This window comes from Zootoca vivipara, chromosome 15, assembly GCF_963506605.1.
Source record: "Zootoca vivipara chromosome 15, rZooViv1.1, whole genome shotgun sequence".
Lineage (NCBI taxonomy): Eukaryota > Metazoa > Chordata > Lepidosauria > Squamata > Lacertidae > Zootoca > Zootoca vivipara.
This window is the reverse complement of record NC_083290.1, coordinates 3211135-3226089: the sequence shown is the minus strand read 5'-3', so window position 1 is coordinate 3226089 and position 14955 is coordinate 3211135. Positions and strand designations below refer to the sequence as shown.

General features: G+C 42.8%; 1 protein-coding gene across 1 annotated transcript; it reads right to left on the bottom strand.

Moving 5' to 3' along the window:
- Positions 1-724: 724 nt before the first annotated feature.
- On the bottom strand, positions 725-9738 carry SPATA22 (spermatogenesis associated 22). The gene is made up of 8 exons (XM_035139686.2): positions 9696-9738; positions 9139-9267; positions 6417-6468; positions 6126-6221; positions 4938-5271; positions 3031-3163; positions 1696-1793; positions 725-916 (listed from the first exon to the last, which is right to left on the bottom strand). The coding sequence occupies exons 1-8, from the start codon at positions 9736-9738 to the stop codon at positions 725-727; spliced, it is 1077 nt and encodes a 358-aa protein (XP_034995577.2).
- Between the last annotated feature and the right edge of the window lie 5217 nt (positions 9739-14955).

Genomic DNA, 14955 nt, shown 5'->3' with positions numbered 1-14955 from the left:
AACCACCCTGTGGCTTGGGCAAAGGATGGTACCGTATATAAATAATCGGAATCAAATAAGTAAATATGAACTGAAAATGTGTTGTTTTTTAAACTGAGGCCATGTAGCCTCTCTGCGAGGCTCCATTGCATTTCCTTAAATGATACCACCTAAGTCATTTGTTGGTTGTCCCTATTTAGAACCTATCTGCTGGGCTTTTCTTTGTAGCTGCATCTTGGCTAAAATAGGTAAGCACTGTTTTATATTGCAGAGTGCTGCCTTTTAGAATACATTAGGCAAATAGGGTAGTGATCAGTCACTGTCTAGCCTCCAAAACTTTGGGAGAGGATGTGCTCCATCAGGGATAACCAACGTGATGCCCTTCAGATATTACTGGGCACCAACACCCATCAATACTGGCGGCTGGCCATGCTGATATCCAGGGACATCTGGAGGGCACCAAGTTGGCTATCCCTGTCCTACATGAAATCCCTGATCTGAGGCCTCAACAGAAGAACAGCAAGTTCTCTATCCGCTGAGTATGGCCCTTGTGATTTGAGCTGTTGGGATTGCAGGAAATCCTAAATAAGCAACCCAGACTAAAAAGCGTAATGGAAGTAAACCAGAACTACTTTATTTTAGGTAACATGTTATGGTGATGCTTTCATATCGGTGCTGAAAATATGAACTTTAACAAATATTTCACATTATGCCCATATTGTGATTCCTAGTATATGTGTGTAAGTTAAACTTCGTTGCTTGTTTTGACACATTTGCTCATCTCAGCGTCTGCAATTTTGACAAAATTCTGGAAAGTTTGTTGCTCCGGAACCGTTGCAGGTCTGACGGAGACGCATTTGAAGACTTTGCGCTTTGTGTCATAGTTTCCCATGCATCTGTGGACTCGACCTCTGATTAACCTTGGCAGCTCCCGGTCCTGTTATGCAAGAAGAATAAGAGGTAACCCTTAGCATGAAATACTAAGCATGGACAAAAGGAGCCAACATGGGGCCTTCCAGATGCTTGTAGACTCCATTCCCCATCGGTGCAAACAGCCAGCATGGCCAATGGTCAGGAATGATGGGAGCTGGAGCCCAGTGGCATCAGGAGGGCACCACATTGCTATCCTTGCTTTAAAGTAACAGTAACATTGGAATTCTCCTTTTTGTTGTAGTTAAACAACAGTTTCATGCTTCTTTCCCACAATCTAACATCAACAAAGTTGTTTCAATTTTTATTATTATTTAAAAAATGGCTTATAGAGAATTACAGTTGCAATGGTAAGACTGGTAAATGTCAAGGTAAGGTGTTTGTTTTATTTAACAGGATTTATATATTGCTTGATCACCCGTAACCACTAAGTGGTTTACATAGGTGTTAAATGTTCCGCTGTCAAAATAAACTGGAATACTCTACAGAAATAATACTTGTTTTGAAAATATTTTTATACGCTACTTTGTATATCAGTGAAATTTTTAGGACTGACCACATTTTCCATGAGTATGCATTTGGCATGTATAATGACTTGTGAAAGAGCTTATGGAGCTAGAAACAGGATGAACTCTCAGGGAACCTGTGAAGCTCCCTGACTGATCATCCTCTACTTGTATCAATCCCTCTACTTGTATCAATGGTGCACAGGTGTTTATTGCAATAGAAGTGGTGGCTTCTGCAGCACATGTAGTACACGCTTGAATAAACATGGGAAACACTTACAATCTCATAGAATACACATGACACGCTCTCCTTCCCGTCTCTCAACAGGAAAGTCTTGGCCCCATACTGCCCAGGGGTGACTGCAGAATCCAGGACGCCTAAATATATAGAGCAGGATTTACACTAACAATTGTATCCCATGGTGTCCTGAGATAACATAAACGGCTTTTTTTAAAGGTCTGCTTGGTTGATTTTGTACAAAGATGGAAGTGGGATGACAATCTATTCTTCTATTGTACTACAATTTGAATTCTATGGGCTAGCTCAAGTGGCTCAGATCAGGCTGTGTGGCATCCACAGCTCTGTCCTCCAACACTTTGCTCCTGTTCTCTGTACCCACCCATCCCAGCATCTGCCACTTGAGGCAGCTTCCTCACTCTGTCTAATGTTAGAGCCAGCCCTGTGAGATCAGGTAATGTGTCATAGAATTGGAGAGCTGGAAGGTTGTATGCTTTCACACAGGATCTAGACGCGATTCTCAGATCTGAGGTAGACCTATGCAAAGTGCCCTCTCGTTCAGTTTGCTGGCAGCGGTGACAGGGAGTAGAGGGCACTTGCAGTGCCCCAAGCAGCACTGGGCAGCTGGATCTAGCCATTGTTTACACTTGCACCAAAGCAGTGTTCCTCTGAGCCAGGGGTGGGGAACCTCCTAGGCCAGACCCCTTCTCCCCAGACCATGTCCTTCACCAGCCCTGCTTTGTACCCTCCTTGCCCAGCTGGAAATGTGTCCTTGAACTCCGATAATGCCTCTTTACTCGCCTGGATGCTGACGCTGATGATTTTATTATTTATACCCCACCCCATCTAGCTGGGTTGCCCCAGACAATCTGGGTGACTGGATGGAGGCTAGAGAGTGGCGTGTCTGAGTATGTGCTGATACAGTATTAGCCTACAGAACCGAGGTAAAATTTATAACTGTTGCTCTGCTCACTTTTGCCTCTACCACTGGCATGTGGCCCCTGAAAGCTTATCCAGAAGGGAATGAGAGGCCCTCGGGAGTTAAAAGGTTTCCCACCCCTGCTCTGAGGCATTGCAGCAAAGGAAAATAATGCCTTAGCCCAGCTCCTGGGTCTGCTGGGAGCACCAGGCTGAGAAAAAAATATGCAAAGCATGTTGGTAGCAAGATAAGTGTCAGCAACGTGCCTTGCTTAGGGTGCTGGGTCTCAGGCAGCTGATGCTGTTGTCTGAAATAGATAGATTAGATAGATAGATAGATAGATAGATAGATAGATAGATAGATAGATAGATAGATAGATAGATAGATAGATATTGTCTGTGTTTGCATCATGGCACCAGCATTCTGTGTAGAAAAAAACAATACACTATTGTACTTACCCAAGACCTCAAATAACAGTGGCACTTTATTCGTATACTGACTCCAGTGTTTCATACTTTCAATGACGACAGATATAATTCTGAGAGAATTGTCTTTTTCCTGCAGTTTGGCTTGATACGCCGCTGGCCCTTTCTTTCACACAGAGGAGGCAAACGAAAAGAGAACTTGAGGCAATTAAAGACCTTTGCACAGTGGTGAGTTCATGCTCCAGTACTCGGAATTATATATTTTTAAGTGCTTTTCTGTCATATGCAACTTTGTTTTTGAGATCCTGTGGGTGCGGGGAGTGAGAATGCAAAATGGACTTCAAATGGAGGAGCAAAGTAATTTTTGAAGTACAGTAAGCCTGCAACTTACGCTCACTTTTCTTAAATGAATAAATTGGAAAAATGGGGGAAATCAAAATATGAGTAGAAAAATGTCAGGAGGAGGTTGGAGAGCAGGAAATGACAATCGGCAATCCCATCAGCCATTGCACTCAGCCTGGGAGAGTGTTCGCATAGCTGCCAAGTTCTCCCTTTTTTTAAGGGAAATTCCCTTATGCTGAATAGGCTTCCTCGTGAGAAAAGGGAAAACTTGGCAGCTATGGTGTTCGGCTGTTGTCACAGTTGGAGAGTAAGATAGGGCCAAGCGAAAGCACAGAGAGCAAGTGGAGGTAGCCTGTGAGCAAGGGGAAGGTAGTCTGAGCTGGTAAGTGCTGGGGGGGTTTTATGTTTGGTTTTTTTACAGGTTGCTTAAGGGGCCTTCCTGGCTTTATGTGTTTTTTCATTTGCATACAGTTCCCAGGAACCGAACTCTCGCATAAGTTGTGGGCTTACTGTACTCATTCCAGGGCCATTTGAAGGACTAGTGTGGGGGCCACTAGACCTCTTAGTGAGAAATGATCTGAATAAATCACTCCTGCACAAGATGAACAACTCATATGCATCCAAAAGGCCTGGTTTGGTAGAGAAATTTGTCCAGCATGTAATGGTCAGCTGTACTATGAACTGAGCACCATTTTCCTCCATAAGTTCTTCTCTAGCTCAGAAAGTCGAAACAAGATGCTGTGCCTGCAGCCTGCATGGTTTTCATTCAGCCATGCTCAAAGTCAGCCGCATTCTCACAGTTTGAACATGCTCAGAAGAGCTTGAATGTTTCCCCCCCCCCTTATTCTTAGACTGGATCTAGACACATAAAAGCTGTGTTTCAGTTAAATGCATTGTAAATTTACACAGAGAAATCCCGTAGGGAAAAACGGGACTTCACAGCACCATCTGGTGGAACAGTGTTATATCACATATACAACACATATACAGTAAATCACTTTTTCTTTACCAATCTAGCTGAGTCCTTTGAAGAACTTTCATTGAGTTCTGTGAAACTGCATGGCAGAAAAAGTTAGCTGCTTTATTCAGCAGGTGTTCTTTGATGTTAAGTCTCTTTAATAACTCTTTGTGATTGATCTGAGTTATGAGAGCAGATCACTTAACCAAGCAGCATTGGGTGGATGGGTGTAACCCTATTTGGGTTAATTTTCTTGGTAGCTCCTTGCAAAATGTTTTATGTCTCATACTCAAATCTAAAACCCACTTTTAAAAAGGTATACAATATGCTAAAAAAGTGGGTGGGGTGGGTGGAAACCGGTAATTCAGCTGAGGAAGCAATTTGATTTTATTGGATGATGTAAAATAATTTACAAGTCAACCACTGATTTAAATTGCAGATTACTTAAGATTAGAGGTCCCATCCAACTAAGTTTTACTCAGTGTGGAGCCATTGAAATGAATGGACCAATGTTAGTCATGGTCATTACTTTTCTGTGGGCCTACTCTGAGTAGGACTAGCATTGGAAACAGCCCTAGGTTTTGTGGGAAGGGGAACACACATGCTTTTTTTCTTTTTTTTAAGTGTATTATAATGTTACCTGAACCATTTTGACATCTTGAGCACAATCAGCTTTTTTCTCGTTAACTTTTTGTTGTAAAGGGCTGGGTTTAAATGTATACGATGTACTCTGACCCTGTGGGCCCCTCAGCACTGCGTTCCTTCCAGCTGGCCATTGGGCTGTGGCTGGATAGCTTTGTTCTGCTCCTCCTGCCTTGCTACCCTGTGAATAGCCAGATGATTTCTGTTGCTTTGATCCAGTCCCCATCAAATACTCTGGACTGTTGTCAAGCTGTGAACCCTTCCTGTTGTCTGTTCCACTGCCCAAAGCTGGGAAGTTGTTTCTTTTCCAAGTGTTGTTTTTCTCCTCTAGTCTGCAGTGAAAATAGTTGGTATGGCTTGAATATATCAAAATATGTATACAAGCATTTAGAAACCCAACAGCATTTTGAAATCCTTTCCTCTAATTCCTCTCAGAAATACATAGAACAGGGAGAGCCCATGTGGGGTCCTCCAGATGATACTAGATTCCAGCTCCCATCAACCCTGACCGTTGGCCATACTTAATCTTTTCTCATATATTTGCATGGTGGTAGAGCCAGCGTTGTGTAGTGGTTAAGAATGGTGGACTCGTAATCTGGTGAACCGGGTTTGCTTCCCCGCTCCTCCGCATGCAACTGTTGGGTGACCTTGGGCTAGTCAGATGGGCGGGGTATAAATAATAAATTATTATTATTATTATTATTATTATTATTATTATTATTATTATTATTCTCTGAAGTCTTTCAGCCTCACTCACCTCACAGAGTGTTTGTTGTGGGGGAGGAAGGGAAAGGAGATTGTTAGCCACTTTGAGACTCCTTAAGGGGAGTGAAAGGCGGGATATCAAGTCCAAACTCTTCTTCTTATTCTGTTGCAACCTACATTGGCTCAGGCTGCAACCATCAGTGGGTTCCAACCCACCAATTGAAGACTAGTGATCTAGTCTAACCCCCTGCATGTTGTTGCACCTTAAATTTTTACAGAATTCCTCCCCACCCACCCTGCATTTCTAGTTCATGTCCAAAGGGCAGAACTTGAAGCATAGGCAGAGTGAATTGTTTCATCAGCATGAAAAGGTTTAACTCCAAAATCCACCTGCAGGGATCCCAGTGAAGCAAAGTTTCGTGTCAAATGATATTATGACCTCAGCTGGAAACAGTTGTACGCTTTGGGGGATGCAACCAACCTCCAGTTGTTGAAGTTCTTTCCTGCTTGCGATACAGCTAATGTTGGTGTGTTTTGGTGTCTCAACACTGAAGGTGGAACAGGAAGCTCTGCTGGGCTTTAAGGACATAATTTTAGAGCTTACAATGCATGATGAAGAGACAGATGCGTGTAAAAATCATATGTGTAATCATACAGTATCAGTTTCCATAATTTTAAAATAAATATAATTACAGGAATATAACTGTATAAAATATACTTGCAGTGGGGAGGATTAATATATTTAAGATGTGTTGCTTTTTTCCATACATACATTGTTTTCTGTAATTGAGTTGGTTCTGGCTTTGCAATTTCCCATCCGAAATCTTAAAAAGTCAAACAACACAGTTAATTGAAATCAAGTTCATGATATTGGTAATATGTTGTTTGTGAGCTTGAAAAAATATATACATGTGAATTGCTTTTACACTCCTCATAATCACAGTGTTGTGGATTCCACCACACGCCCACCCTGAACCAGTAGTGCTTCAAGTTCCAGTTCTCCAACACTGAAGATAATTGCACTTTCCTCTCTCACAGGAATCTCCATGTGTGCCTGGAATCCCATGAAACTTTGAATTGTGACAATAACTGCCCAAAATAAGAGCTCTCAAGTGCCCTTCTAACAAGGAAAGTTACTTCAGGTTAGGGATAGACATAACTGTCATTTTTTAATAGATATGCTATGTTTATGTTCTTAATTATTTATTGTAAGCTGTCTCAGAAATGATAATAATAATATATTATTTGTACTCTGCCCATCTGGCTGAGTCTCCCCAGCCACTCTGGGCGACTCCCAATTGAGTATTAAAACAGTACTTGATGGTGTTTCCTGATTGGCAGGGGTTGGACTAGATGGCCCTTGTGGTCTCTTCCAACTCTGATTCTATGGTTCCCTGTAACCTCACTTCTCGCAATAACCACCAGAAGGCCCTTGGCACTGGATCTCAGTGTCCGGGCTGAACGATGGGGGTGGAGTCGCTCCTTCAGGTATACAGTACCGAGGTCGTTGGGCTTTAAAGGTCAACACCAACACTTTGAATTGTGCTCAGAAATGTACTGGGAGCCAATGTAGATCTCTCAGGACCGGTATTATGTGGTCCCGGCGGCCACTCCCAGTCACCAGTCTAGCTGCCACATTCTGGATTAATTGCAGTTTCTGGGTCACCTTCAAAGGTAGCCCCATGTAGAGCGCATTGCAGTAATCCAAGCGGGAGATAACCAGAGCATGCACCACCCTGGCGAGACAGTCTGTGGGCAGGTAGGGTCTCAGCCTGCGTACCAGATGGAGCTGGTAGACACCCGCCCTGGACACAGAATTAACCTGCACCTCCATGGACAGCTGTGAGTCCAAAATGACTCCCAGGCTGCACACCTGGTCCTTCAGGGGCACAGTTACCCCATTCAGGACCAGGGAGTCCCCAACACCCGCCCGCCTCCTGTCCCCCCAAAATAGTACTTCTGTCTTGTCAGGATTCAACCTCAATCCGTTAGCCACCATCCATCCTCCAACCGTCTCCAGGCACTCACACAGGACATTTACCACCTTCACTGGTTCTGATTTAAAAGAGAGGTAGAGCTGGGTGTCATCTGCATACTGATGAACACCCAGCCCAAACCCCCTGATGATCTCTCCCAGCGGTTTCATATAGATATTAAAAAGCATGGGGGAGAGAACGGAACCCTGAGGCACCCACAAGTGAGTGCCCAGGGGTCTGACAGAATAAAGAACGGAATGAAGTATCCTAGAAAAGGGCTGCCTTTCTGGCCAGAAACCCTGAACTTTACAATGCAACATTTTGTTGCAGGTCCCACTTGGAAATAAATAAGTAAAATAAATAACAATCCCCCGTGGATTCTTTCACCGCATTCCTCTTAACGCTGACAGCCCTGCGGACATGTGGGCTGGGTTGATCACATGGGTACTTTCCCTACAGCACTCCAGGCTGTAACATTTAAAGGGCACCAGTGATATAAGGCCTGGCTGGATCAGATGTCAGGGCCTATCTATTTAGTCCAACTTGCTGCCTCCATCAGTGGCCATTCAAAAATCCCCGGAGGCTCAGAAGAAGGGCATGAAGCTAACAATCATCTGCTTTGTTTCCGCCCAGCATCTGGAAATTGGAGGTACATTGACTGAACATGGCTAATAGCCGCAGCCAGACTTATGCTCTCTTAATATAATTGTTTATAAGCAGTTGTCGGTATAATCTATCGGTTTCCTATTTCTGTGTCAGTAGAATGATCCAAGTTGAATGCACTCCTTGAGAAAAGCTAGGTAAGCAATTATTTTATGGTTGCACTGTTGTACATTACCATTTTCCAAAGGCAGCATTTTGAAACCACAAGGCAATTGAGAGGTAGAAGTTTCTTCGCTAAGAAAGCTCCCCCTCCCCTTTGACCAGCATAAAATAGGATTAACTGTTATTATTACAGTAATTAATCCTGGCAGAAATTCTGCACAATAGCCTTTTCAAGCATATTAGAGATGACAGATATATCTTCTACAATAGTGCGCCTGAAATTCTCCTTTCCTGTAACATGGACCTATGATATGAACTGAAAGAAAAAAGGGCAGAGTTTCAAGAACTCCTGTTTAAATGTCAGCGTTCCACATAATTAGTAAAGACAAGAAAGTAGTCCTGCAACCTGCAGATATTTCAGTTGTATAATTGTGTAACCCACACACACACACACACACACACACACAAAATAAAATAAAAAATCCTTCCAGCAGCACCTTAGAGACCAACTAAGTTTGTCATTGGTATGAGCTTTCGTGTGCATGCACAAAAAGCATGCACACGAAAGCTCATACCAATGACAAACTTAGTTGGTCTCTAAGGTGCTACTGAAAGGATTTTTTAAATTTTGTTTCGACTACACCAGACCAACATGGCTACCTACCTGTAACTAATGACAAACTTAGTTGGTCTCTAAGGTGCTACTGGAAGGAATTTTTCCATATATATACAAAAATATTGTCCTCCACTTACCAGCTAGCATGGCAGAATAATCCACATTTTCAGTTGGATTGCTGGTACATAGCTCATTTTTAAGTGGGTTTGAAGTGAGTGGTTGCCTGTTCCTTTTTTTCTGATTGAACAGTGGGACTGGTAAGTAGCCTAAAATGCAAAGTTACAACACAATATGTATATCGTTTTATGATAATATTCTCATATCATTCTTTGTATTGATTCTCACACACAAACACAAGCTAACAGTTTGCTCTGAGGCAGAATTTGAACTATCCCCCACCTGCAAAGGCCACCTCCTGCATGCAGAAATGGTACAGAAGGCCGCAGATACTGTACTTCCAGTATTTCAAACACTCAATGGGGGTTGCAGTCTAGTGAGGAGGGTGGCTTGACGACAGAGGGTATGGCCTGGAGAGAGTCCCTAGGGCCAGGTAGCAAGGTCTCTAGGGCCACATGCTTGCTGTACATCTTACCCTCCTAGATCTTTAAAGCTCCCCTACCTGAACCATCATGACAGGCATTTCACCAAGTCATCAGAATAATTTTCAAATTCAGTACCAGTGCAGTATTGATACCTGCAGTAGAGCGGCTTGAATGGTCAGTTAAAGTCCTCTTCATTTCTCCTTCCACAATACCTAGACACACACACAAAAAGATAAATGACTGAGCACTCGTCTTTTCCCAGGGGTGATGTGAGCATTGCTTGTAAGAGAACTGCAGTGCATTATTCAAGCACAGTAGTTTATAACAAGATTGTACTAAATTTAAAAATATAATATATAGATCAGGGTTCAGCAAACTTTTTCAGACCTTGTGGAGGGCTGGCCTATATTTTGAAGGAAAAAATTGAACGAATTCCTATGCCCCACAAATAACCCAGAGATGCATTTTAAATAAAAAGGACACATTCTACTCATGTAAAAACACCAGACAGGCCCCACAAACAACCCAGAGATGCATTTTAAATAAAAGGACACATTCTACTCATGTAAAAACACGCCGATTCCCGGACCGCCCGAAGGCCAAATTGAGACGGCGATTAGGCCGGATCTGGCCCCCGGGCCTTAGGTTGCCTGCCCCTGATCTAGATGCAAACACACAACAAGCAAAGTTCCCACCAGTATGCCGCATAGATAATACTCTACTGATCAAACTGGTAACATTAGGATTCATTGTAAATGTTTATTTGTTAGCTTATTATTTGCAAAGTCCTCGGTAAGGAAAACGATACCATTATTAATAAAAGAAAAACATATTTAAAACATTTAAAGATGTGTAAAAATATATAGGGCACACAGTGCTTCATACACATAGACAGAAAAAGCTGATTTGGCATCCTGGGTGGATTGTCTGTTTAGGACATTGGCTCCATGATTGAATCACTGTCATTTTAATTGCGCTTAATGGTTTTTTTCATATGAGGCTGCGCATCACCTTGAGGCTTTTTGCATGAGGTGACTGATAAATACAACGGGTAGATATTATGGGCTGCATCCAACCCACTGGGTTATTGGGTTGTTTTTATTTTGATTATATATTTTGTGGTTTTATAGTTTGATTTTTGTTCCGTCAACCACCCTGAGACCTCTGGGTATAGGGCGGTATATAAATTCAATAAATAATAATAACTAGGTTTTCTTCATAGTAGACCCATTGAAATTAATGGATCTAAATCTTGGTCATGAATTCCAATAGGTCTTAAGACAAACATTGGCTACAACCCTATGGTGACCATTTTTGTGCATTTTCTTTTTTTAAAAAAAGTGCAACTGGAAAATACATATTTTGTTGAGGAAAATACTGAGGAACAGTACAGTTACTGTCTCTCAGCCTAACCAACCTCACAGGGTTGTTGTGATAATAAAATGAGAAGAGAACCACATGCACTAATGTCCATTAAAAATAAAGGATAGCATGCAAACCTAGGTAGAACAGAGTGACATGAGATTAGACTGTTACCTAGTTTAAGCAGAATAAAAATAATCCTGTCATAATATACACATCCAAGCTTTCATAACCTCTGTGGCTGGCAATGCTGTATATGGGAAAATAAAAGTATAGGAGAAGAGCTATAAATCATGTCTTACAATGGAATTGAGAGGGTTTTTTTGGGCGCAGGGGGATGGGGAAAACAACCTGGAATTTCTAGTTTTTAACCAAGCTCAGTTTTGTTTTAACATGTCAGATTGCTGACTTTCTCTCGTATGTGTTTAAGTCACATTTTTGCATATGTGTACAACTCTCTAGCTGCAGGGGAAGGAGGGGGAATTAAAGGATGGACTAAATTACAAGAGTCTCTCTTTTTTAAAAGCAGAAACACACATTAAGAGAAAGAATAATGATATTTTAAAAGGCGGGGGTGAGGACAGAATCAGAACTGGTGATCAGGCTGGCTGGAAATCAAACATCACGAGGAAAAACTAGGCTTAAATGCAAACATAAAAAGGTCATCTGTTGCTGGCATCGTAAAGTGCCTATATCTACAAGCAAGAGGCTAATGGAGGAGGCAGAAAAGTGCCTAAACCCATTTGCTTGAGTTGATGGCTCTGTGAAAGAAAAATGGCGGTGGGTGGAGGAAAAAGCCAAAACACAAACCTGACAGAGGAGAAAAAGGCAGGCGAGTGCCTATATCTATTAGTGCAATGCTGATGAGAGAAAATAGTGGGAAGAGTGCCTAAATCTAGCTGAAAGGGGAAGGTAGTGAGAAAATAATTTGCCTACATCGATTAAAATCAGGTTAATGAGGGGGACGAGAAGGAGGCAGGAAAGGGCCTAAATCCTTTAGGTAGCATGAGGAGGGAAAGGTGGGAAAACACTTAAGCTTCAATGCTGACAGGGGTTACAAAAGGCAAGAAAGTGCTTAAATACATTTAGGGAACCGGTTATCTGAGGAAAAGGGAGGAAAGGTGCCTAAATTGCTTAGTTATCAAGTGCCAAAGCACGAGGTGAAAAAGGCGGGAAAGTGCCTAAATTGCTTAGTTATGGAGTGCCAAAGCATGAGGTGAAAATGGCGGGAAAGTGCCTGACTCCACTATCATGAGGTGAAAGTGAGGGTGGGAGAAGACTGACAAGGGAGAGAAAGACAGAAATAGCACCTAAACCCACTATTTATTTATTTACAAGTATTTCTAAAGCACTCAGTATTTTTAAGAATTAGCACAAGACTTTTGAAGTCAGGGGTGAGGGGGGCAGGAGTTCCTTCAGGCTTTCAGCATTTCTCCTTTCCTGTGAGATTTTTTTTTGGGGGGGGGCTTGGAAAGGGAAAGGAAAGAAACCTCTCTCATTCTGACTTTTAATTCCAGAGAGAAAACAGCAGAAATGGGAAAAGGAGAGAGAGCAGGACTTCAGGGGAAAGAGGGAGGAGAACTGAAAGTATTAAGTACTAAAAACATAAGGAGAAAAATGCAGAGTTTCTCCTTCCTCCTGTTTGTATAGTGATGTCAAGAGCTGCCACCCTCAGCCCCTGAGGAGAAAAGGTCAGAGCAGTGGAACCGCCAATCTTAACAACTGTGAACATTTTTTAATATGTGCAGTTTATATAATTGGTATATTATCAGATTTTTGTGTGGTTGTTTACCCCCCCCCCCAACTTGTTTTCCTCCTAGTTGCAGAGAAGCCAAGATGGTTGTCAACACAATTCCCGTTTTTTTCTTCTGCTGAAGGAATATAGTTCCTCCTCCTTCCATTATGAGCATTCCGGCCCTACATAACATATTGTTTGTTTGTTTGTTTGTTTGTTTGTTTGTTTATGCTGCCTTTCCCCCACCTCTTGTTTTACCACACACCCCAGTTATGACGGTGATCATAATGACAATTAAGTTGATTAACACCCACACCCACCTTAACCAGCAGGTTCCAGGGCAGGTTTCAACAGTTTAAAATTCAAAATTAAGAACAGTTAAAACAAATGACCACCCCAGGACCAGGGTGGGTGGCCCCTGAAACATTCAAAAGATCTCCTTTCTTCTGGACAACTGACACATTTTCTAGAAAACTCTCAATTAATAGGATGTTCCTTCCCCAGAAGTCCTTTTGATTTCTTCAAAATGGCCACAACAACTGAGCTTTTAAAAAAATAACAATAATTGTGTATATAATACTTCAGGTATTCCCCCCCCCCCGCCTCCTTTTTCATCTCAACTATAAATGAATTAAGACTCCGGTATAATAGAGAATTTGCTCCCCCATGAACCCTTTATTATGCCAGATATTCAGGCGGCCCCCAGGTTCCTTAAGGAAACTTTTTTTTTTGCTTTTTATTCATTGATATTTATTTCGAAAATCATTTATAGGCTGCCCCCTCATACAAAACATCAGGGCCGTGTGCAATAACATTTACAGCATCGCATAGAACACTATAAAAACAATCCAAAGGAATAATAGAAAAGGACTGGCTTCTATTGCCTTGTGTCCTGTTGGGATAGCGGGAGTTTGAATTTTCACCTCCACCTACCGGTATGCTATGAGCAAAAAGGGAGTTTCTGTGGCATCTGCCCTAAATTGTCTTTGGAAACACGCTGTGTTGGAGGTTGGATGGTGGCTAACAGATTTAGGTTGAATCCTGACAAGACAGAATTTTTAACCCAGGAAAATCTTCTCAAAAGTCAGGGGTCGTCTTATACGCCCAGTCGTATTATACGCGGGAATATACGGGTACTGTTTTGGGAGGACAGGGGGCAGGTGGGTGTAGGGAACTCCCTGGTCCTGAATGGGGTAACTGTGCCCCTGAAGGACCAGGTGCGCAGCCTAGGAGTCATTTTGGACTCACAGCTGTCCATGGAGGCGCAGGTCAATTCTGTGTCCAGGGCAGCTGTCTATCAGCTCCATCTGGTACGCAGGCTGAGACCCTACCTGCCCACTGACTGTCTCACCAGGGTGGTGCATGCTCTAGTTATCTCTCACTTGGACTACTGCAATGTGGTCTATGTGGGGCTACCTTTGAAGGTGACCGGGAAACTACAACTAATCCAGGATGCGGCAGCTAGACTGGTGACTGGGAGCAGCCGCCGAGACCACATAACACCGGTCTTGAAAGACCTGCATTGGCTCCCAATACGTTTCCGAGCACAATTCAAAGTGTTGGTGCTGACCTTTGAAGCCCTAAACGGCCTCGGTCCAGTATACCCGAAGGAGCGTCTCCACCTCCATCGTTCTGCCCGGACACTGAGGTCCAGTGCTGAGGGCCTTCTGGTGGTTCCCTCGCTGCGAGAAGCCAAATTACAGGGAACCAGGCAGAGGGCCTTCTTGGTAGTGGCACCCGCCCTGTGGAACGCCCTCCCACCAGATGTCAAAAAGAAAAATAACTACCAGACTTTTAGAGGACATCTGAAGGCAGCCCTGTTTAGGGAAGCTTTTAATCTTTAAGAAATTAGTGTATTCTAATATTTCTGTTGGAAGCCGCCCAGAGTGGCTGGGGAAACCCAGCCAGATGGGCGGGGTATAAATAAATATATTATTATTATTATTATTATTATTATTATTATTATTATTATTATTATTAGTGTGTCTCCTGTTAAGATGGTGCTGTTTCCCACCCACCCCTGAGAACAAACCCTGCCGCATGCAGAACATCAAAAAAATTAGCCTCAATTTTTCGTAAGAAAGGGGTTTTGGGCTGTCTCTTTCTGGCCTGTTAACAGAGGGTAGATGGTGGCATACTTATGGCCACCGCCACAGAGGCACTGCATACCCTCGAAACCCTCTGTGCACGTTCCAAAAGCGCCGAGTTATTTCAGCTCTTTACAACTGTTGTGATTCACTGGCTCCGGCGGCTTGTTAATTAACCGCCTTGGGGAAATGAGGGCAAAGGACAGTACAGATTGTACTTTGACATAC